At 49.2% G+C, this 25,168-nt stretch overlaps 1 protein-coding gene across 4 annotated transcripts in view; it reads left to right on the plus strand.

Moving 5' to 3' along the window:
- Positions 1 to 10,919: 10,919 nt before the first annotated feature.
- Positions 10,920 to 25,168, plus strand: part of DNAAF11 (dynein axonemal assembly factor 11) — a gene marked incomplete at its 5' end in the record, with an annotated part of 58,202 nt that continues 43,953 nt past the window's right edge. For 2 of the 4 annotated variants that reach the window (XM_084621314.1, XM_084621317.1), the window contains one exon: positions 21,759 to 21,945. In XM_084621314.1, coding sequence (XP_084477440.1) covers positions 21,759 to 21,945 — 187 coding nt within the window. Of the gene's footprint in view, positions 11,234 to 21,758; positions 21,946 to 25,168 lie in introns of those variants that run through there. The other 2 variants (XM_084621316.1, XM_084621315.1) reach the window with 2 other exon arrangements.

Below are 25,168 nucleotides of genomic sequence, written 5' to 3' on the forward strand. Positions count from 1 at the left end.
GAGCAGGAATGGAGTCTTAGAACTTTTAGTAAGTAATCTAGCTAGGTACGTGTTAGATTATGATTTCTTTAAATGGCTGAGAAAAGAATTGTGTTGAATAGAATAACTATTTCTGTCTGTGTATCTTTTTGTAACTTAAGGTTTTGCCTAGAGGGATTCTCTATGTTTTGAATCTAATTACCCTGTAAGGTATCTACCATCCTGATTTTACAGAGGGGATTTCTTTACTTCTATTTACTCCTATTTCTATTAAAAGTCTTCTTGTAAGAAAACTGGATGCTTTTTCATTGTTCTCAGATCCAAGGGTTTGGGTCTGTGGTTACCTATGCAAATTGGTGAGGCTTTTTACCAAACCTTGTCCAGGAAGTGGGGTGCAAGGTTTTGGGAAGTATTTGGGGGGAAAGACGTTTCCAAACAGCTCTTCCCCAGTAACCAGTATTTGTTTGGTGGTGGTAGTGGCCAATCCAAGGACAAAAGGTGGAATATTTTGTACCTTGGGGAAGTTTTGACCTAAACTGGTAAAGATAAGCTTAGGAGGTTTTCATGCAGGTCCCCACATCTGTACCCTAGCGTTCAGAGTGGGGAAGGAACCTTGACACACCTGTAGGGATCAGGGAGGAATTTTTCTCTCGGTGCACAATTGGCCAGATGTATTTGGGTGCAGGTTCAGCTTTCTCTGAAGCATCAGAGATTGGCGACAGCTGGAGAGGGGACATTAGACAGGGCTGACCAGTATTCTGAGGTAGTACAGAGAAATCTCTTTTCTTAAATGCCTGACTGATTGGTCTTACTCATATGCTTAGGGTAAAACTGGTCACTAGATATGGGTTTCAGAAAGAATTTCCCCCCATGTCAGATTTTCAGGCATATCAGGGGCGTTTTCATCTTCCTCTTAGATGGGGTGTGGATTCTCTGCTAGGATCATCTGGGGATATCTCACCCAATTAATTTTCTGCCATTGCAGAGGCCTCAGGTATTGCTAGCACCTCACTTTGTCCTGATTTCTGACTGTGGCACACAACAGTTTACTTCCTGAGAAATGAAATGCTTTGGTCTACCTAAAGTCACTGGGCTCAATATAGGAATATCTGGATGAAATGTAATGGCCCGTGATATGCAGGAGGCCAGACTAGATTGTCTAGTGGTCCCTGTTGGCTTTAAACTCTATAAAAACTGTTGGAATCAGGACATACAAAAATGTACACATTAATTTTGACATTTTCTTGCAGGAAATAATTGAAAGACTGACTCGGTAAGTAGAACGCTATAAAGGATTGTAGGGTAAGGGGAAAAAAATACTCCAGAGAAGAGTGAACGATTCATTCAGATAACTAAGTCTGCAGACTCACCAGCTCAGCTGTGACTTTGTCAGATTTCTATGAGCTAATTCTGGTTAGACTTGCTCAGTAGTGGAATGGAAGACCTTCAAAGAAAAACCAGGTGCTTAGGAAGAGGTTTGGGTGATTCAACAGATTGCAATGTTGACTCTTAAGTTTGCATTGTGTTAATATGCTGCTGAGGGTGCTGTCTGTAGGATGAGCTGTACAACTAAAGTATTGTCCATTTGTGCTGAAAAGATCCCATGGAGCTTTTCACCAGTAATGGGTTTTAGCCCTAGTATCCTCATCAGATTTCAGTATAACTAATTCCATCTAAACCTCCTTTCTGGTTTCATTTGGATAAAGTATTCTTCATTTTCTGCCCTAACTACTGAATAGTTTGGGCTGTTAAACAATTGCTGTGTCTCAGCCCAGAGGTGGTTGCATTTCAATGTGCCGGATTTAGACACAGATGCAGGGCCAGGTCCCTGAGCTACTGTACATTAATGTGGCTCCAGTGAATGAATAGAGTTACACTAATTTACACCAGCTGAATATTTGGGTCCTAATAGCTTACACAGCCCTTGGAGATTCTTCTCCACTCTAACTTCTCTCCCTTCCAGTGCCATCCCCAATTCTGTGCCTTATTTCCAGCTCCCAGTTCTGCAGCACTCCTAATGCTTAGTTCATTGTAGATCCAGGATCCTGAAACCAATTTCCTTTTGCTAAGGGGAGATAAACTGGGACTTCCAGTGCAGCCCTCTTGCTCTGCAGTGGAAAGAGACAAGAAGGGATGGTGCTAATTTCAAGATACCCTCTAGTATTTCCTCCTCTACCCATTTGTCTAGTGAGGAGCAGGAGGAAGAGTGGGGCTGTGGTCTGATCTATGCTCCCTCAGTACCTGGAGGTAACAGCCCTGTTTTAGGCTCCCTTGTTGAGCTCAGTTGAAGAACTGAACTGCAGCTGCATACTTGCAGATCCCACTTGGAGAACCCTTGAGTTAACTTATATAAAAAGGACTTACACCCTGAGATAGAAGCATCTGAGAATTTCACAGAAAGATTTGACCATTCTTTCAGGTTTCCTCAAGGCTGGGAATTAAAATTTGCATCCCAGTCATCAAGTGTGCCAATTAGTTTACAGCATCCCTTGTTGGAAATTAGATTGCAAACATCATCCTACAAACATTGTCCCTTGCTTTTCATAGACACATAACAGCAGACAAATTCTCAATGTAATTTTCAATATTTAATTAACAAATTTCACTCTTCCCTCTTCACCAAATCTAGGTTTGCCAGCATGTACGGATCACTTATCTGGAGCCATTTTTCTTTTGCCGGTGAGAAACAATCAGAATTTTCAGAGCTCTTTCTCCCAATAATACAAAGTCATTTTATTTGGACTGTACCTGGATCCTTTCACAGTTTTGTGTAAAGCCTGGCTTCTTAGCAGTCTTTTTCGCACCCAATCCTGCAAGCAGAACCATGCAGGCAGACCCCTATGCCCACATAGAACCCCTTGATGCCAGTGGGTCTCTGCATAGGCAGGGTGTCACCCAAGCTTTGTAACTTGCAGGATTTGGGGTCTTGGAGACTAAGATGGTGGGGAAAAAATGTCTAGCGAGCCCTACAAATCCATCTTTTGTTGATGTTTAAACCGTTTTCATTAGTGTTGCTGCTCTGGCCATAGAACATGCATTACGGTCTTGAAATAACTTCTTGTCAAACTGTTTAAAATCTGGGAATGGTTCTGGATAGTGGTGAATTGGACAATATTCTTAAAACTCTTCAGGGCCTTCATTGTCTCATCCCTGCCACAGCCTTTTGGCCTTTATTTCTACTCTGGGTTCTTTACCAGTGATTTTGAAGACAGAAAAATAAGTATTAGAAACACAAGAAAAGAGAGAGTGGAAATTAATTGTGCCAAAATAGTGCTTCCTATTAGAGAGCAGAAGTGCTACCTTCAGAAAAGTCAGGAAGTCAGAGGGTTGGACGAGCAGCAGGAGAAGCCAGAATCATATGGTTAACATAACAAATAAAGAGTCCATGACCTTTATTTTTCAAGCATTGATCTTTATTTTACTGATATTGGATTTAAAAGACAATGCTAAACATTAATCTCCTTGCGTGACTAGTGATCACTGTTCTGTGACTACACTATCTCATAACTAGTTTGTTATACCTACCAAGTATGCCAATTTAGCTAACACAGTGTAAAATTTCATCTCCCCGTGCTATAAAATGATGAAAATGTGATCGCATGGTATTGTCTAAAAAATCTTTCTGCCATTGCTGCTTCTGGTCTGCTTATCCCCCATTGTACTAAAACTGGTACTTGTGGAGCCACAGTTGCTAAATCTGACCCATAATGCTGTCTGCGGAAAGGTCGACTCTGCAGGTGGGATGTGAACAGCCTGGCAGGCATAGTAGAAGTATCTGTAAACTTCTGTAAAAATTTAATTTTTAAAAAATTGAAGGTTCCGATGAAGGATAAAAGGAAATGATAAATCACTGTTCAGCTAACTGTATTTTTTATCATTACTCACCTTTATGGCCATCCTCAAACCGGATACATTTGTGTTTGTGAGAGAGAATCCCTGGAGATGTGGGGAAATGAAGGAAAGCATAGTTGCAATTATTTAAAGCGAACATGCCAACCTTTCAAGGGGTAAATATCATTTTGCTTGTATTTTGAATGTAAGACTCATCACCAAAAACTCAAGGAGGGGAAACAGCCATGTTATCTATTTTGATATTAAAATACTATTGCTGAGTATGTTAAATATTTCCCTGATAAAAATAAACCAGGTGAGAAACTAAGAGTCCAGTATTTGTAGTTTAAATAAAGACACCAGGGTGTACTTCAGGCAGAGAATCCTGAAGTAAAGGAAAATTGCTTCATATAATAATAATAATAAATACAATTATAATAGTAAATAAAAACATTGAGAGGCTCCACACAACTCCATATTTTTCTTGTAGTACGGATGATAAGCTTGAATAATTATGTGAATATTACATAATTCAGCTTCTTTATTCACTTTGACTCTAGAGTCTACTCCAAATTGACAGATTACTGTGTGGTATTTATATATATTTTGTTACTTATGATATGCTAGTTATAATGGGCCCTCTTTTAAATGTACTTTTTATCACAATGAGGAGAATAATTCTAGGAGTTCCTCATGAAAATAGAATCAAACTTTTTATTGCCTTGCTCGGATGAAACACTGGGTCACAGTTAATCAAGGTTGATGAAAGAGTAAAGCCAACATTTTGTAACAGGGGAGCCTAAATCCATATTTAGGCTCCTAAGTAAAAGTAAATTGACTTTTGAAGTGCTGAGCATCTGCAGCTTCTATTGATTAGGAGAATCAGGCTCTCGGGGTATTTTAAACAGTATCTCTAATGAAGTACAAACACTTGTTGGCTATGGGTTAGTGTGACATTTGTGTACTGTGAGATGGCTACTGTAATCTAAAGTCTCTACCTTCAGTAGCTGACCTCTTGTTCAATTTTAATGTATTAAATTAATTAAAATATAAATCCAATGAGGAATTTTCAAGATGCACATGTAACAAACTTATCACCTTTTGCTATTGTAATCCTTGTTCACCATGCCCTGATCTTTTGTTTGGTCATTCCTTGCTGTGTAAAATCAAATTTCAGGCCTAATCCTGCAAACACTTGATACCAGACATATTGCTTACTCTAGTGAGGAGGCTGGGTTCTCAACAGTAGTAAGCATTATGCCCAGAAGTGTTTGTAGGAGCCCTTAGATTGTAAGCTCTTTGGAGCAGGGACAAATCCATTATTATCCATCTGTGGAGCACCCTATACACCTGTGGAACTATACTAACAATAACAGTAGCCCTCAGAACTGAAGGATGTGGTAAAAAAGAGTACCAGTATATAAAACAGGAAAAGACTTTGGGCCCAGTTCTTTGGGATCTGTCCCTTCACTTGTCCTATACCTTTATTTTATAATATGCTTATATATTAGAAATCGAGAACAATTACTTGTGTGGATATTAATAAAGAATCTTGCTAAGAATTGCACACATTTGTCACCTCAGTGTGCTTGTTATATCTTGTTGTTTAGATTGTAAGCTTTCTGGGGCAGGGAATGTTATTCATTCTGTGTTTGGACAGCAGCTAGCACAAGAGAGCCTAATTTGGTTGAGGCCTTTAGGAGCTACCACAGTAGAAATGTTAAATAGTAATTAAAAGTCTTAAACAGATTTGATGAAAAGAGAGAGATGCATATCATAAATTGGCATAAACCAGCACGTGGCCACCACCTAAGATTCTGACCCATAGTGTTTTGGCAACTGAGGATTGCAGAGCCACATCAAATGCTATAGGGCTCAATCATGTAGTTCTTACTCAGATGAATAGTCTCATGATGGAACCCAATATATATTCAAAATATTTCTAATGAAGAGTAACATTAGTGGTATAAAGCTTATTTTGTCATGCTTCAGTAGACACTTTATGTTGCATTGTATCATTTGTTTTAACAAATAAACTTTTAATATATTAAAATGATAGAGTGAATTATTCAGTTAGTATACCCCTGTTATGAGCAACCATGACCATATCGCTGTATAACCCCCATCTGCTGTCAATTGTTTGTCATGCTGCTCGTTGTGTCATGTCTGACATCTAGATTTTAGGAGCAAGGACTATGTTGTTCTAAGTCTTGTGTGCAGGTTCTAGCACATTTTAGGGTGTAACAAAATAATAAGCATGTAGCGGGGTGGTCACCTGCTCCTGCCTTAAAAGGCTTAAAACAGTCCGGGGAGAGGGCTGTGGCAAGGAAGGAAAAGCAGGGCTGATTGGGAGAAGCAGCCCCAGCTGGGGGCCATGCCCCAGTCAGGCCACAGCTGGCTTAATCAGGGCCCAGCTGACCTTCTAAGAGGGCAGTGGGCCAGGAACACACAGAGTCTTCTCTAGCTGTGGAGGGAGATGGGCCTGGCTGCTGCGGAGCGTACCGGGTACCTGAGGTGAAGCAGGGCTGGGGAAGGCCAGAGGAGCTGGGAGGCTCCAGACTGGAAAAGCCCTAGACTGCAGGCCTGGCAGACGGCCTAAGACAGGGTACTGGGGTTGCACAAGAGCAGCCCAAGGGTAGGCGGAGGCAGCAGGTCCAAACCCCCCTTGCCTATGATGACTGGCTTATACAGACTGCAGTTGGCCCAGGTGAAAGGGGGCTAGATGGTGACTGGCAGTAGTCTGTAGGCTGAGGCAAGGTGGGGATAGAGGCTGGGGGGTTTCCTGAGGAGGGGAGACCCAGATCTGTGGGGTATTGCCTGGCGGGGCAGCACCCCGGCAGAGGGCACTCTGGAGCTGGTAAAAAGAGCTAATTCCCAGACAGCTAGCAGGAGACGGTGCAGGGGTGAGTCCTGCACTGTTACAAAGCAACAAAAGGGATTTATGTAAATATTGAAAACTGCCTGTATGAAAAGACAAATATCTGCATAAAACATTGCATGAATATATACAATATTCATTTTACAAATTACACTAAGCTATATTATTATGCTAATGTCTAAGAGCCCCAACCAAAATCAGGGCCCTGTTGTCCTAGGCACTCTACATATACGTAGGTACAGAAAGTCCCTATGCTGAAGAATTTACTATCTAAATAAGATTCCAGCCACTGGCAGCATTTTCCCCACTATGCTGTCTAGACTTGCTCTGAGCAGGGTTAGATGATATAGTGGTAAAAATGCCAGGGTCCTGCCTACACAAGCACTCCCACCAGGAGAGTTGAACCAGTGGAGTAACAGTAGGAAACTTTGAGGGGAAAAAAGTGTAGTGTAAAGACAGCCTTAACAAAAAGGAGGGAGAACTTCTGTAATTTCACTTACCTAGAAGATGCACCTCTCTCTCAGAAGTTTCTGACCCTGATTCCCTCTGTTTTGATCCTGTGGTCTGAAATAGTGTTAGGGCATCTGTCCCACCATCTCTGCTACTATCTCTCTCTCTCTCACAGCATGCCCTCAGGAACATCCATTAGCAAGCCACATTTTATGTCCCCTGCATGCCAAGCAAAATTCTGTCTCTAGTTACGTCTCCCATTTCATAGGCTGATATGTACCTGGGTGAACCCTAGAGTCCCCCAAAGTCATGAGAAACATAGACAGCTGAACTCAGAGCACCTCCTGCTGAAGAAGAATGCCTTGATCTCACTTTGCTGACTCTAAGACTATTCACAGGAAATAATTGTACAGAGAATTTGTGTGAGGTTTACTATTGTCCATGGGTGGAATCCTGGCCCCACTGAAGTTAAAGGGATTTTTGCCATTGACTTCAGCGGGACCAGAGTTTTACTTCATGGTTGATTTAATTCCTGCACTTTGGTTCATTCGCACCAATTAGCCACTCACCACCTAAGAAGCAAAATTTGACATCTCATTTTTGCCTAATCTGTAACATCATCATGGGCACTGAGCAAGCCTTATGCTTCTAGGCATAAATCTCCTTCAGGGAAATCAGGAAGGAAATGCATCCTTTCCTGCATTGTAAATTAGCCAGATTCGTTATGGATTTTCTTTTTCTTTCTTCTGAAGCATCAGATAGAATGCCTGCAGAAGGTTGGATACTGGCCTGGATGAACCAGTGATCTGGTCTGGTGAGATAATTTAGAAGATTCTGTATAAAATTTACATTTTCAACAACATAGTCAAAAACATTTAAAACATGCTGCTCTTAATCTTCTCTTTCTGATTGGCGTGGAATGGCCATCAAAGAGAAGAGAGAGAACCCTACTGCTTGGGAGACTGAAACAAGACTGGACAAAATCCTATTAATTAGTATTATTTATTGTATAATGTGAGCACCAAAAGGCCCTGTTGTGCTAGGTTCCATACAAACAGACACACATTGAGTCCCTGCCCCAAAGAGCTTACAATCAAACTTGAAACAAAACACAACAAGTAGGTATGACAAACAGTAGGAGACAAAGAAAGAAGTAAAGTATATTGCACAGGCAGGGCATGGTCTAGGCTCTTACCATCTCTATGGCTCTGTAAAGTGCACCTTGAACCACCAGATGGTGCCATATAACTATATATTTCTTTGTCCTTTATGTGGCTTTATTAGTTGTGGGCCAGATAGACCAGGAGAACCAAGGAAGTTAAACTACATATGTGTAAACGACTGCCATCCTCCTTATATCTCATTAGCTGTGCAAAAACATAGAACATTTAAATCAGTGACCCCTTTTTTCTTATCCACCTGTGTTTCAGCTCCTTTTCTGTAGTGAAACCCACAAACATATCTCATTTAGGGGCCACCAAACATCCATTAGGTGGCAACAATTTTTAATACCTAGTGAGTTGGACTAGATTTAAACTGGTGAAAGGCTCTATAGCTCTTTAGCAATATCTTGAGGTATCCAGTCCCCAAGTAAATGCTAATGTGTGCTTCAAAAATGAGTCTTGCTTTCTTGAAAGATACATGTATTAAACCAAGTTCTGACATTTTTGGAAATTGCACAGGCAGTGTTTTCCACTCTCTGTACACACAAGCAAAATCTCCTCCCACTGTTCTGTCTTCTAGAAACACACTTTACAATCAATTGCCCCACCATGTTCTTAAAAAGGACAGCTTCCATTAATCAAAACACAAACAATAAAGATACAACAATAAAATAAATATTAATGCAACATCCAAATCCATTACTGAACACAAGATTTTGCTATTTAAAATCATTTCAACAATTACAATTATTCCCGGGACCTCAAAAAACCTGAGATGTCCTATATTTATATATAGTTTTTTGTACTTTTAAAATATATCTAAATAAAAAACATTAAAGTTGCAAAATCAAGAATTCAGAAGACAGTAAATGCCAGAATTATGATTACCCAGGCAACCTTAATACTACACCCTTGTACAGATAAAAAAGGATGCAATCTTCAGTTACATGAACACATGCTATTTTCCCCCATATAAGTGATTAGTAAGGTGTGAACCCAGAACCTTCAAATCTACAGCATAGACCTTTACTAGGGTGGTTGCAGAATTAGGATATTTTGTGTGTGTACAGTGTGTGGACCAATTTCTGAAAGAGGACATATGATCAAATTTGTCAGTGGGTCACAGAGTGTTGCATATCAGGATTCCTGGCTCTTGGAACAGAGTGTGGTCTAGTGGGTAGAATAGTGGTTGTCATGGTTTCAGGGTAACTACATCTGTATTGCCCCCTCTGTGGTCCATTCCAGGAATGCCCAACCATGTCTCTGCTCTCCCGTTACCTTGTCCCACCTGCTTCTGAGTTGAGGTTTTAAGGCTACACAGCATCCTTGTCTAACACTGTGATATCCCTAGCAAGCCACTCTTGGGTTACATTGTGGGTTACATAGATCCATAGACTTAGGCACTTCTTAAAGGTAATGTGGCTAACTGGATAACTTTTGGCGTTGTCATTTTAGAGGCCATGGTCCTAGTCCCAGTACTTCTTGAAGTGACCTTATGCAATCTTTTACTTCCTGTCTTTCCAAAATGGAGGAATGATAGTGGCTTGCCTTCTGAGTAGAGGAGTGACGCCCTGCTTGATAGTAAGTATTGTCATCTGCATAGAAAAATAAACACCAAAAGAAACTTGAATTTACAGTCTCCTGGGCCCTCTCTCACGGCCCCTTCCTTTAGACCAAAGGTATTGGGTGGGATTGGTTTGTCTCCAATGAATGTGATTTTTCCTGAGATGTGATAGCCTGATGTGATTGTTAAAAGCTTGACTGTCATTCAAGAAGCATGATAGCAAAGGTGGGTGAGATAATTCTTAGACCAACTTCAGTTGGTTGAAGAGACAGAGAGCTTTCAAACTCCAGAGAGCTCTTCTTCGGGTCTGGGAAAGCCACTCACAGTGTACCAGGGAAATACAAGGTGGACCAGAGTGTTAAGCATAGGTGGCAACACGTATTTGCAAGGGACCATTCAAAATAAAGTGGGCTATTAACATTACTGCAGTCAGAGGTCAAAGGAGGGCTAGTGGGTTACAGATTGTGATAAAGAGACATAAAACCAGTATCCCTACTGAGTCTGTGATTTTTAGCATCTGGCAACATTATGAAGTTGAGGTCTCAGGGGGGAGGGATAGCTCAGTGGTTTGAGCATTGCCTTGCTAAATCCATGGTTGAGAGTTCAACCCTTGAGGGGACCATTTAGGGATGTGAGGCAAAAATTGGGGGTTGGCCCTGCTTTGAGCAGGGGGTTGGACTAGATGACCTCCTGAGGTCCCTTCCAACCCTGATAGTCCATGTTTTGAAGGTGGTGCCTAGCGTCCTTTGGGGGCGAGGACTGAGGTCAGATATGGAGGGATCACTTGGAGGTGCGCTGACATTTGACAGTCCTGGCTGAGGTGAGGTGTGGTGTAGACCCTGGATTTTAAAATAATTTCCCTTCGTCAGTTTAGAAAGACAATATAAGCATTAACACCCCCCCCCCCCGCGCCACCCAATTGCCTAACTGGAGACTCTCCAGGGGCCCCGCAGACCAGGCTGGCTGGACGGGGCAGGGCGCGGAGAGCTGGAGCTCGGGTCCCTGAGGAGTTTGTTGCAGGCTGACGCTGTCCTACCCTCACCACCCAGCGGAGACAGGAACTACGTCCCCCCGCATCCCAACGGGGCCCCGGGGGAGAGGTTCGCCCCGGGGGCTCTGCCCCGGGGTACGGGCAGCCCGGGGGCTCCGGCTGGGGGAGGAGGGGAGAAGTTCAAGTCCCCTCAGATCTCCCCGCAGCCGGCGGCCAACCCGCGAGGGGAGGGAGGCAGGTCGGCCCGGGCCCCGGCCCCGCTCGGAGGCCCGCCCAGCCCCGTTGCTATGGCTGCGCCGGGTGGCGTCCGCTAATGGCGGCGGCGGGAGCAGCGTGGGGGCCGTGAAGCTGTCTGGCGCGTCGGGCCATGGTGCGGGGTGAGTGTCCCCCTGCGCCGCCCCGCTGATTGGGAGCGGGGCCGGGCCGGGCCGGGCCCTGCCCAGCCGCCTCATCCCCGACCCCCCGCCACCGCCCATCGGCTCCCCCCTCCCTCCCCTACCCCCCAGCCCCCGCCACCGCCCATCGGCTCCCCCATCTCCAGCCACTATCCATCTCCCCCGCCACCGCCCATGGGCTGCCCCCTCTCCCTCCCCTTCCCCCCAGCCCCCGCCACCGCCCATCGGCTCCCACCTCTCCCTCCCCTACCCCCCAGACCCCGCCCATCGGCTCCCCCCTCTCCCTCCCCTTCCCCCCAGCCCCCGCCCATCGGTTCCCCCCTCTCCCTCCCCTACCCCCCAGCCCCCGCCACCGCCCATCGGCTCCCCCCTCCCTCCCCTACCCCCCAGCCCCCGCCACCGCCCATCGGCTGCCCCCTCTCCCTCCCCTTCCCCCCAGCCCCCGCCACCGCCCATCGGCTCCCACCTCTCCCTCCCCTACCCCCCAGACCCCGCCCATCGGCTCCCCCCTCTCCCTCCCCTTCCCCCCAGCCCCCGCCCATCGGTTCCCCCCTCTCCCTCCCCTTCCCCCCAGCCCCCGCCACCGCCCATCGGCTCCCACCTCTCCTTCCCCCCAGCCCCCGCCACCGCCCATGGGCTGCCCCCTCTCCCTCCCCTTCCCCCCAGCCCCCGCCCATCGGTTCCCCCCTCTTCCTCCCCTACCCCCCCAGCCCCCGCCACCGCCCATGGGCTCCCCCCTCCCTCCCCTACCCCCCAGCCCCCGCCACCGCCCATCGGCTCCCCCATCTCCAGCCACTATCCATCTCCCCCGCCACCGCCCATCGGCTCCCCCCTCTCCCTCCCCTTCCCCCCAGCCCCCGCCACCGCCCATCGGCTCCCACCTCTCCCTCCCCTACCCCCCAGACCCCGCCCATCGGCTCCCCCCTCTCCCTCCCCTTCCCCCCAGCCCCCGCCCATCGGTTCCCCCCTCTTCCTCCCCTACCCCCCCAACCCCCGCCCATCGGTTCCCCCCTCTCCCTCCCCTTCCCCCCAGCCCCCGCCACCGCCCATCGGCTCCCACCTCTCCTTCCCCCCAGCCCCCGCCACCGCCCATGGGCTGCCCCCTCTCCCTCCCCTTCCCCCCAGCCCCCGCCCATCGGCTCCCCCCTCTCCCTCCCCTTCCCCCCAGCCCCCGCCCATCGGTTCCCCCCTCTTCCTCCCCTACCCCCCCAGCCCCCGCCACCGCCCATGGGCTCCCCCCTCCCTCCCCTACCCCCCAGCCCCCGCCACCGCCCATCGGCTCCCCCATCTCCAGCCACTATCCATCTCCCCCGCCACCGCCCATCGGCTCCCCCCTCTCCCTCCCCTACCCCCCAGCCCCCGCCACCGCCCATCGGCTCCCCCATCTCCAGCCACTATCCATCTCCCCCGCCACCGCCCATGGGCTGCCCCCTCTCCCTCCCCTTCCCCCCAGCCCCCGCCCATCGGCTCCCCCCTCTCCCTCCCCTTCCCCCCAGCCCCCGCCCATCGGTTCTCCCCTCTTCCTCCCCTACCCCCCCAGCCACCGCCAATCGGCTCCCCCCTCTCCCTCCCCTACACCCCAGCCCCCGTCACCGCCCATGGCTCCCCCTCTCCCTCTCCTTCCCCCCAGCCCCCGTCACCGCCCATCGGCTCCCCCTCTCCCTCCCCTACCCCCCCCAGCCACCGCCCATCGGTTCTCCCCTCTTCCTCCCCTACCCCCCAGGCCCCGCCACCGCCCATCGGCTCCCCCATCTCCCTCCCCTACCCCCCCAGCCCCCGCCACCGCCCATCGGCTCCCCCATCTCCCTCCCCTATCCTCCCAGCCCCCGTCACCGCACATCGGCTCCCCCCTCTCCCTCCCTCTCCCCAGCCCCCGCCCATCGGCTCCCCCCTCTCCCTCCCCTTCTCCCCAACCCCCACCACCGCCCATCGGCTGCCCCCTCTCCCTCCCCTGCCCCCCAGCCCCCGCCACCGCCCATCGGCTGCCCCCTCGCCCTCCCCTGCCCCCCAGCCCCCGCCCATCGGCTGCCCCCCTCCCTCCCGTACCCCCCAGCCCCCGCCACCGCCCATCGGCTCCCCCCTCTCCCTCCCCTTCCCCCCAGACCCCGTCACCGCCCATCGGCTCCCCCCTCTCCCTGCCCTTAGAATCATAGAATATCAGGGTTGGAAGGGACCCCAGAAGGTCATCTAGTCCAACCCCCTGCTCAAAGCAGGACCAATTCCCAGTTAAATCATCCCAGCCAGGGCTTTGTCAAGCCTGACCTTAAAAACCTCTAAGGAAGGAGATTCTACCACCTCCCTAGGTAACGCATTCCAGTGTTTCACCACCCTCTTAGTGAAAAAGTTTTTTCTAATATCCAATCTAAACCTCCCCCACTGCAACTTGAGACCATTACTCCTCGTTCTGTCATCTGCTACCATTGAGAACAGTCTAGAGCCATCCTCTTTGGAACCCCCTTTCAGGTAGTTGAAAGCAGCTATCAAATCCCCCCTCATTCTTCTCTTCTGCAGGCTAAACAATCCCAGTTCCCTCAACCTCTCCTCATAACTCATGTGTTCCAGTCCCCTAATCATTTTTTGTTGCCCTTCGCTGGACTCTCTCCAATTTATCCACATCCTTCTTGAAATGTGGGGCCCAAAACTGGACACAGTACTCCAGATGAGGCCTCACCAATGTCGAATAGAGGGGAATGATCACGTCCCTCGATCTGCTCGCTATGCCCCTACTTATACATCCCAAAATGCCATTGGCCTTCTTGGCAACAAGGGCACACTGCTGACTCATATCCAGCTTCTCGTCCACTGTCACCCCTAGGTCCTTTTCCGCAGAACTGCTGCCTAGCCATTCGGTCTCTAGTCTAGCTGTGCATTGGGTTCTTCCGTCCTAAGTGCAGGACCCTGCACTTATCCTTATTGAACCTCATCAGATTTCTTTTGGCCCAATCCTCCAATTGGTCTAGGTCCTTCTGTATCCTATCCCTCCCCTCCAGCGTATCTACCACTCCTCCCAGTTTAGTATCATCCACAAATTTGCTGAGAGTGCAATCCACACCATCCTCCAGATCATTTATGAAGATATTGAACAAAACCGGCCCCAGGACCGACCCTTGGGGTACTCCACTTGATACCGACTGCCAACTAGATATGGAGCCATTGATCACTACCCGTTGAGCCCGACAATCTAGCCAGCTTTCTACCCACCTTGTAGTGCATTCATCCAGCCCATACTTCCTTAACTTGCTGACAAGAATACTGTGGGAGACCGTGTCAAAAGCTTTGCTAAAGTCAAGAAACAATACATCCACTGCTTTCCCTTCATCCACAGAACCAGTAATCTCATCATAAAAGGCGATTAGATTAGTCAGGCATGACCTTCCCTTGGTGAATCCATACTGGCTGTTCCTGATCACTTTCCTCTCATGCAAGTGCTTCAGGATTGATTCTTTGAGGACCTGCTCCATGATTTTTCCAGGGACTGAAGTGAGGCTGACTGGCCTGTAGTTCCCAGGATCCTCCTTCTTCCCTTTTTTAAAGATTGGCACTACATTAGCCTTTTTCCAGTCATCCGGGACTTCCCCCGTTCGCCACGAGTTTTCAAAGATAATGGCCAATGGCTCTGCAATCACAGCCGCCAATTCCTTCAGCACTCTCGGATGCAACTCGTCCGGCCCCATGGACTTGTGCACGTCCAGCTTTTCTAAATAGTCCCTAACCACCTCTTTCTCCACAGAAGGCTGGCCATCTCTTCCCCATTTTGTGATGCCCAGCGCAGCAGTCTGGGAGCTGACCTTGTTAGTGAAAACAGAGGCAAAAAAAGCATTGAGTACATTAGCTTTTTCCACATCCTCTGTCACTAGGTTGCCTCCGTCATTCAGTAAGGGGCCCACACATTCCTTGGCTTTCTTCTTGTTGCCAACATACCTGAAGAAACCCTTCTTGTTACTCTTGACATCTCTGGCTAGCTGCAGCTCCAGGTGCGATTTGGCCCTCCTGATAACATTCCTACATGCCCGAGCAATATTTTTATACTCTTCCCTGGTCATATGTCCAACCTTCCACTTCTTGTAAGCTTCTTTTTTATGTTTAAGATCCGCTAAGATTTCACCATTAAGCCAAGCTGGTCGCCTGCCATATTTACTATTCTTTCAACTCATTTCTTCCCCTTCCCCCTAGCCACCGCCCATTGGCTCCCCCTCTCCCTCCCCTTCCCCCCAACCCCCACCACCGCCCACCGGTTGCCCCCTCTCCCTCCCCTACCCCCCAGCCCCCGCCACCGCCCATCGGCTGCCTCTTCTCCCTCCCCTACCCCCTAGTCCCTGCCACCGCCCATCGGCTGCTCCCTCTCCCTCCCCTTCCCCCCAACCCCCGCCACCGCCCATCGGCTGCCCCCTCTCCCTCCCCTGCCCCCCAGCCACCGCCCATCGGCTGCCCCCTCTCACTCCCCAAACACCCAGCCCCCGCCCATCGGCTGAACCATCTCCCTCCCCTTCCCCCCAGCCCCCGCCACCGCCCGTCGGTTGCCCCCTCTCCCTCCCCTGCCCCCCAGCCCCCGCCACCGCCCGTCGGTTGCCCCCTCTCCCTCCCCTGCCCCCCAGCCCCCGCCACCGCCCATTGGCTGCCCCCTCTCCCTCCCCTTCCCCCCAGCTCCCGCCACTGCCCATCGGCTGCCCCCTCTCCCTCCCCTACCCCCAGCCCCCACCACCACCCATCGGCTGCCCCTTCTCCCTCCCCTAACCCCTAGCCCCCGCCACCGCGCATCGGCTCCCCCATCTCTCTCCCCTACCCCCCCAGCCCCCGCCACCGCCCATCGGCTCCCCCATCTCCCTCCCCTAGTCCCTCAGCCCCCGCCACCGCCCATCAGCTGCCCCCTCTCCCTCCCCAGCCCCCGCCCATCAGCTGCCCCCTCTCCCTCCCCAGCCCCCGCCCATCGGCTCTCCCCTCTCCCTCCCCTTCCCCCCAGCCCCCGCCCATCGGCTCTCCCCTCTCCCTCCCTTTCCCGTAGCCCCCGCCCATCGGCTCCCCCCTCTCCCTCCCCTTCCCCCCAACCCCCACCACCGCCCATCGGTTGCTCCCTCTCCCTCCCCTTCCCCCCAGCCCCCGCCCATCGGCTCTCCCCTCTCCCTCCCTTTCCCATAGCCCCCGCCCATTGGCTCCCCCATCTCCCTCCCCTTCCCCAGCCACTATCAATATCCCCAGCCACCTCCCATCGGCTCCCCCGTGTCCCCTCCACTTCCCCAGCCACTATCCATCTCCGTAGCCACCACCCATCAGCTCCCCAATCTCCCTGCCCTACGTTCCCATCCCCAGCCACTATCCATCTCCCAGCCACCACCCATCGGCTCCCCCATCTCCCTCCCCAGCCACTACCCAGCTCTCCAGCCTTCCCCCCCATCTTCCCAACCTCGCTTTCCCTCCTGCAGCCTCCCGTACCCCTTAATCCCCAACCTCCTTTCCCCTCCCCCCATCCCCAGCTGCCTCTTCTCCCTCCCCTGCCCCCGCCACCGCCCATCGGCTCCCCCCCTCTCCCTCCCCTACCCCCCCAGCCCCCGCCACCGCCCATCGGCTCCCCCCCTACCCCCCCACCACCGCCCATCAGCTCCCCCATCTCCCTCCCCTACCCCCCCAGCCCCCGCCACCGCCCATCGGCTCCCCCATCTCCCTCCCCTACCCCCCCAGCCCCCGCCACCGCCCATCAGCTGCCCCCCTCCCTCCCCTTCCCCCCAGTCCCCTCCCATCGGTTGCCCCCTGTCCCTCCCCTTCCCCCCAGCCCCCGCCCATCGGCTCCCCCCCTCCCTCCCCTTCCCCCCAACCCCCACCACCGCCCATCGGCTGCCCCCTCTCCCTCCCCTTCCCCCCAGCCCCAGCCACCGCCCATTGGCTCCCCCATCTCCTTCCCCTTCCCCAGCCACTATCCATCTCCCTAGCCACCTCCTATCAGCTCCCCATCTCCCTCCCCTTTCCCAGCCACTATCCATCTCCCAGCCACCACCCATCGGCTCCCCCAGCTCCCTCCCCAGCCACTCCCCAGCTCTCCAGCCTTCCCCCCCATCTTCCCAACCTCGCTTTCCCTCCTGCAGCCTCCCCTACCCCTTAATCTCCAACCTCCTTTCCCCTCCCCCCCATCCCCAGCCACTACCCATCCCAGACTCCCCTCCCTGTCCCCCCCATCCCTAGCCACTACCCATCCCCAAGCTTTCCTCCCCTTCATCCCCAGCTTCTCCCTTTCCCCCTCCTCCATCCAGACTCCCACTTCTGGCCCCCCCATCCCCAGGCTCCCCCAGACTCCCATCCCCTCATCCCATCCCCAAACTTTCCTCCCCTTCTCTATCCCCAGCCACTGCTCATCCCCAGGCTTCCCCATCTCCCCTCCTGCCCTCCTCATCCCCAGCCACTACAAATCTCCAGGTTCCCCCAGAGCCTGGGGAATCCTACTTGCAACATAATTGTGCACTGCTCCATGGAGGGAGTTTGTTTACCTTTTTAGCATTTTTTCCCCTGTTGTTCAGCAAAAGTGGTCAGTTTCAGAAAATCAAACCGTGTCTCCACAAGGACATTTGCTAATGGAAGAACTTCAGTTTAGGGGAGAATGTACATGTTGTGGCCTAAAGATATGATACTGACTTTATAAACGTCTCTTTTTCTTCTTCCAAACCGAAAATAGACAGCACTACATCATAATTAAAAATCTTAAATAAAAGTAGGGAAAGTAAACTGTTATCATTAATTCATGGAAATAACCCGAAATAGGTTCCAGTCCATGTATTTAATAGCATTCAAAGTGACTGACATTAAAAGTGACTCTGTGTTATGAGATCATAATTTTTGAGGGGTAAAATGGTGCACTCTGAAAGATGGTACCCTTGATTACTCCTGAGGGAATTCTGCACCAAAAATTTAAAAATTATGAACACAATATTTTAAAATTCTGCAAAATTCTGCAAATTTTATTTGTCAACAAATAAATGTGGCTCCAGGATGGCAGTGGGGAGCACAGGCCACTGACTGTATTGAAGTGGGAGACCACCCTGAAGCCCCCACCTCCTCCAGTACAGGGACTCGGTAGTGGGTCTGCCCCAGAAACACCCTGGGGCCCTGCCCCTCTGTGCCAGGTGCACCAGGTGTGCCTGGGCAGGCTCAGACCAGCAGGATTGAAGTGTGGAGGGGCTTAGTGTGGGGGGATCCAGGTGTGGGGTGAGAGGTTTCTGTGGGGGGCAATTTGGGTGCAGGTGACTCGGTGGGAGATCTGGATGCATAAGGGCTCGTGGGGTTCCGAGTACAGGGGTAATGGGACTCTGCAGGGGATGTTGCACTCAGCGAGGGGGTCTGGGTATGGGGAGATGGGGCTTGTTGGGGGGGGGTCTGGGTGCAGGAGCTCAGTGTGTGGGGGGTGCTGGGGGAGTGCAGCTTGTGATTTGGGTCCAGGTGCAGCTGGTTGGGGTTTAGTGGGGTTCGGGGTCTGGGTGTGGGGAGCTTGTCGGTGGGGTCCAGGTATAGGGGGGTAGGGCCATTTTCTGCAGGGAACCACAGGAATTCTGCTGGGCGGGGGGCATTTTCTGCAGGTGCGCAGTCCCTCAGAATTCCCCCAGGAGTAACTTGATCTAAATGAATTAGGAACAGGGACACTGGGAGATTCTAGACTTCATGGCTTTCCCTTACGCTATGATTTTCCACTTTCTCTTAATCTATTTTAATTGTATATTGCCACTGCTGTTATGCTGCCAGTCCCCTGCTGGGCTAAACTAGTGCTTTGGAAATCAACATCTCAGTGTGAAGTTGGCACATGCATGCTGAGACAAGACATTGCTGTGTGAAGTAGTGTGGCTTCATTTTCTGAACCTGTGGTATTTTCAGTCTTAAAATAATGTTGGAAAAGTTTACTGCTGCCTTAACTCTAAGCTTCTCATTGTCTTTTGATTTACCTGCAGCCCAACACCTGCTTCGATTTCTTTCAGCTTTCTCACAGCACTCCCTGATGTCTTCTCCTCTATGAATGAAAGCATCTCATTACTGAAACCCCACTCTCAACCACCTACAGGATAAATAGTCACCTGTTGTCACCAGTTGACATCAGCACTCACTAGCTCCAATGGATCTTTGTCTGATGTCACCATTTTCAGAATAAAACCCTCACTTCCTAACTAACTTCCAGTTTACAATCTCTCTGACATTATTAAAGTTCTGAGGGAAATGTTTCTGATCACTACTTTTACTGGTTTCAGTTGACTTTCAACTTTTTCACAATACTGAGACTGCTTTTTCCTGGGATGTTAGTGAACTAATTGCCTCTGGACAGAAGTCTCTCTGTTTTTGATCTCAGGGTGATTTTTGACATTATCAATCTCTCCAAGCAAGATCAGGAAGCCAATAGACCCAATTCTTCATTGACTTGCACTTTGTGTAGTCATGTAAACTTGTGCAGTAAGCGTAAAATGCTACCAAGTTAAGAGTAACTATAAAATGTACAAGGCAGTGGAGAATCAGACTCTGTATCTCCAGAATTCACCTCTCTTGGTACCAATCTTTCTTTTTAGTTTTTTATTTCTAAAAGAGGCTTTATATCTTTCCCCTTTCTTAATTTGACCATACCTCTGCAGATATCTTTATCTGTGCCATAATCTTCTGATCTTGGCTATTATATTGCCTTTCCTTGGTTTTTCCAAATGTATACCCTTTAATCTTCAGGGTATCCTGTATGCCAGTGGTTCTCCAGGTGTGGTCTGCATACTCCAACTGCTCTGCAGACTATGTCTAAGGCAGGGGTTCTCAAACTTCATTGCATTGTGATCCCCTTCTGACAACAAAAATTACTACATGACCCCAGGAGAGGGGACCAAAGCCTGAGCCTACCCGAGTCCCACCACCCTGAGTGTGTGTGGGGGGGGGGGGTGAGGGGAAAGCCGAATTCCTAGGGCTTCAGCCCAAGGCAGGGGGCCTGTAACCTGAGCCCCGACGCCCATGGCTGAAGCCCTTGGGCTTCAGTTTCGGCGCTGGACAGTGGGAGTCAGGCTTCAGCTTCAGCTTGGTGGGACTTGGGCTTCAGCAGGTCTAAGCCAGCCGTGGTGACCCCATTAAAGTGGGGTCATGACCCACTTTGGGGTCTCTTCCCACAGTTTGAGAACTACTGGTCTAAGGGGACCATGAAAGGTTGTCATTACCATAAAACAGTGGTTTTCAACCTGTGGTCCACAGACACTATGTCTAAGATTTCCAAAGGGGTCCCCACCTCCATTTGAAAATGTTTAGAGGTCAACAAATGAAAAATGATTGAGACCCACTGCTGTATGCTACCACCAGCATTCCACTCTTACTATAGGAATTGGACCCATATTGCCCTCCTCTTCTCTCATCTTCACTGGTTTTCTAGCCATGTCCAAACCCAATTCAAAATTACCCTACAAGTATTCAATTCTCAATTAGTTTGGTCTATCCTATCTCATGTCTACCAGCTGCCCCACTCAGTTTTCTCCTCCTCTATGTTAGACTCAACATTATTATTTATTTATTTGTATTACAGTAGTTTCTAGGAGTCCCAGTCATGAACCAAAAGCCCATTGTGCTAGGTGCTGTACAAACACAGAACAAAAAGATGGTCCCTGCCCCAAAGAGTTTACAATCTTTAAGACAAGAGACAACAGATGGATTCAGACAGTTGGTGGAGTACAAGGAAACAATGAGACACTATTGGTCAGCATGATGGGCAGTGGTCTCAGCACACTAGTAGACTAATCTTTATCAAGTTTTTTTTAGGAATCACGGAAAAAAAGAGTTTTATAACGAGTTAGTTTGCAGATGTTTATGGGGAGCACCTCCCAAGCGTAAGGGGTAGCGTGGTAGAAAGCACAAAGGTGCTTGTTTGAAAATGTAACAAGCGGGTGATGGAGACTGACATCTCAATAGTGAATGAGAGATGATTGGTAAGGTGAGCAGAGGCCATGGTGGGCCTTGAAAGTGAAATCAAGTAGCTTATATTTCATGCAGTAGAGAGGGGTGAGCCAGTGGAGGGATGTGTAACCCTCAGTTTCTCAGCTTGCACTGTGAAATTCTGACAAATGTTCCTTTAACATGTCACTCCCCTCTCCCTCCACTGCACCCCACTCACAGTTGCTGTACTTGGTCAGCGAAGACCAAGAGTTCAGAGCAATCATACAACACCCCATTCCTCCTTTGCACTGCTGCACAAATCAGCCCACAGTCTGGCCTATATTGAAGACAATAGGACTTGTACCAGTTTATGACAGGATCAAATTTTGTCCCCAGGGAAGACCACCAACTTCATTATTTCTCTTGTGTCAAAAATAATGTCAATTTGATTCATACAGTGATAGCTATCATGGCAGAATTTGCTGAGGCATCATGTCTCTTGCTAATTTTGTAGTGGTAGGTATTATTATTGGTGTTTGTGTTGAATGTCTGTTTATTAAGGACAAAGAAAAGATTTAATTAACTTCCTTAGTAGATTACAAGTAGATTACCAGAAAATTCCCTCCATAAAATCAGTTTCCATTAAATGGTAATGTGTCTTGCAGTCACTGAAGAACTTCTTAGACAACGTGCAGAGCATAACAACCGTGAACTTTTTTCACTGGAAGAAATCTCCTTGCACCAGCAGGAAATAGAAAAACTAGAATACATTGACAAATTGTGTCGAGATTTAAAAATCCTCTATCTTCAAAATAACCTAATTCCAAAAATAGGTAAGTGTTTTATTCATTGTTGTTTTTTAAACTGAGTTACATGCATGTATCTGAGGTCAAGAAAATGGCAGCAAGATTTTGAGTTTAAGGGAGTGGAAAGAAATGAGCAACAAGGGAATCAGTAAATATCCCAATCCTGAAAGATTCTGAGCACCCTCAACTCCTATTGACTTAAGTGGGAGTTAAGGTGCTCAGCATCTCAGAGGATTAGGTCCTAATAGCTGAAATAGAGAACATACAGTTAAGAATTATCAACAGTATATAGGTCTAAAATGATCTTATTTAAAAAAAAAGTTGACAGATAAAAAGGCATGGATCAGTTAACTTATTTTTCTAAAGATTTATTTTTTACGTCTTTCTTGGAATGAATAAAGCAAACATTCTGATACACAGAATAAATTATGTTATCAGGGAACTAGCACACTCTATACCAGAGGTGGGCAAACTATGGCCTGTGGGCCACATCCGGCCTGCGGGACAGTCCTGCCTAGGCCCTGAGCTCCCGGCGCGGGAGGCTAGACCTTGGCCCCTCCCCTGCTGTCCCCCCTCCCCTGTAGCTACACCGCCGCGTGGGCAGGCTCTGTCTGGGCGGCAGGGCTGCGAGCTCCTGCTACTCTGAGCAGCATGGTAAGGGGGCAGGGAGAGGGGTGGGGGGTTGGATAAGGGGCAGGGTTTCTGGGGGGCAGTCAGGGGACAGGGAGCAGGGGTAGAGTCCCGGGTGGCCAGTCAGGGGGCAGGGGTGTGGATAGGAGTCGGGGGGGGCAGTCAGGGGACAGGGAGCATGAGGGGTTGGATGGGGGTGGAGTCCTAGGGGGGGCAGTTTGGGGCATGGGGTCCCAGGAGGGAGCGGTCAGGGGACAAGGAGTAGGGAGGGTTGGATGGGTCGGAGGTTCTGAGGGGGATAGCCAGGGGGCAGGAAGTGGGAGGGGGCGGATAGGGAGCGGGGGCCAGGGTGTTTGGGGAGGCACAGCCTTCCCTATCCAGCCCTCCACCCAGTTTTGCATCCCGATGTGGCCCTTGGGCCAAAAAGTTTGCCCACCCCTGCTCTATACTGATGCCAAGAAATCCTCCAGCTCAAGTACAATCCTAAAAATAATTGGTTTGACCCCACTTGTTTCTTCCCTAACTCATAAGAGACATCAGAGGATGCTGATACTTAAAAGTGTACAAAAAGTTCACTTTTAGCATGTGTGAGTGAAAAATGTTATTTCATGAGTTCTTACAAGAATTCCTTTATATATTTTATAGCGAAACTCACATTCATCAAGAAAAACAACTCTGCAAATGAGTGGCAAAATATTGCCCATAAGCATCCCACAGATGGATATGAAACTACACTAGGCCTGGGCTTTGTAGACCTGGACCTACTTAGAATCTGTTATAACTGAAATAGCTTCAAATGTTTACCAGGCCCTTTACAGCCAAATATAAGTCAAAGTTCTTGGCTAAAAAAGCTTAGAATCCAAATAGAAGGTATATCGGTGAAGGATGAGGGATAGACAGCAACAAAAGGAAGTAATTAATTAGAGGTGATTAGCATGTGTCTTATAAGTTTGTTTTTTTTAAATGAGGAAACAGCTCAAGATTACTTTAAGACAGAAAGCTTTGTGCCCTCCTGATCCTGGGCTGCTCTGAGGGCTAGAGAGGCTCCCAGAGTAATTTGGATAGACCTGGGGCCTAAATTATAGTAGCTTTCCCAGGCTGCCCTGTGGGCTGCAGCACTGCATGAGATTTCTGCTGTGCTGTGTATTGTGGCCCTGCACCTGAAACTCCCTTCCCACCCTCATCCCCCCAACCCTTAGCACATCCCCATGGGGTCTTCAGAGGGCCCTTTATGTGATTGTGTCTTTAGAGAGCATCCCTTACAGCTATCTTCTGCAGCACTTATGCTAGGATAATGATCCCCCAGTCAGAATCAGGCCTTTTAGGTCTCTGTTATATTGCTTTAGTGCATCAAAGGGCCAGAGCAGGGATAGTGAGGATCTCATCCTGGTTGTTGGTGTGTCCAACTCCTACAAGGATTTATCTTGTCCTTCTGATGGGCCTCACATTTCTGGTAGGCTAGTGTGGGATATCACAGTGCTCTTTCAATTAATTATCTTACAGAACATCAGTTGCACAACAGCTCCTTGCATCTGATCTCATTTTTAATAAGATGCACATTTATTCTTTAATTATCTTAATGTAGACCAATAGTAGATGGGAGTGCATGTGATTTCCAGATAGAGTTTGCACTACTATGCAACTGATTCCCAAGAAAATCACATTGTTGGCAATGGTGGCTATCCCTTGATACAAGGATGATGTCTGCCAGGAGGAAAAAAGTCATTGATGAGACTTAAGATGGCTGAGGAGTCCAATCCATGCTTTACAGATTTTTCCACATATCTGACAGGTGGTTGCTTGGAGAAAGGACAACTGCTGGCCAGGATGCTGTACGCTTTCCTTCCTCCTCTGCCATTTCTCAGCTTCTTGAGCAAGGTGATTTTCTTCAAAACGGGCTGAGGCTTGATGTATGATGCAACAGCATTGCAGTCTATTGACAGCCAGCTCTTCTCAATTCATGGGGTCAATGCCTCCCTTAAGATATACTTTCAGGGTGTCCTTGTAGTATTTCCTCTCTCCCCTGCGAGTCCTCTTACCATTACTAAGTTGAGAAAAGAGGAATTGCTTCGGAAGGCAAGTATCAGTCATCCACACACACTGGCCAGCCCAGTGAAGTTGATGTTTCATAATCTTCACCTCAACGCTGGTGATATTAGCTGCAAAGATAGCACTGGCATTGGTGTGACGATCTTCCCATCTGATAAGGAGAATCTTCCTAAGGCAGCACTGGTGGTACCACTCCAGACGCTTAAGATGACTTCAGTATGTCATCCATGTCACACACCCATAAAGAAGAGTGGGGATGACTACTGCATTGTAGACCAGGATCTTAGTTTCCTTCCACAGATCCACAACAAAGCAACTTTCCGGAGGATGCGCTGGCACAATGGATCCTATGTTCAATGTCCACATTAAGATTGGCTGTCTGGGAGAGGTGGCTAAGGGAAATGCTCAGCATTTTCCAGGAGTTCACTACTGATGACAATTTGAGGGAGAAGGGGGGGAACTTGTGCTGGAGCAAGCTCGTGGAGCACCTTAGTCTTCCCAATGTTGAGGGAAAGTCCCAGGCTATGATAGGCGCCTGAGAAAAGATCTAGGGTGGATTGCAAGTCAGCCT

This window comes from Lepidochelys olivacea, assembly GCF_965140295.1.
Source record: "Lepidochelys olivacea isolate rLepOli2 genome assembly, chromosome: 2".
Taxonomy (NCBI): Eukaryota; Metazoa; Chordata; order Testudines; family Cheloniidae; genus Lepidochelys; species Lepidochelys olivacea.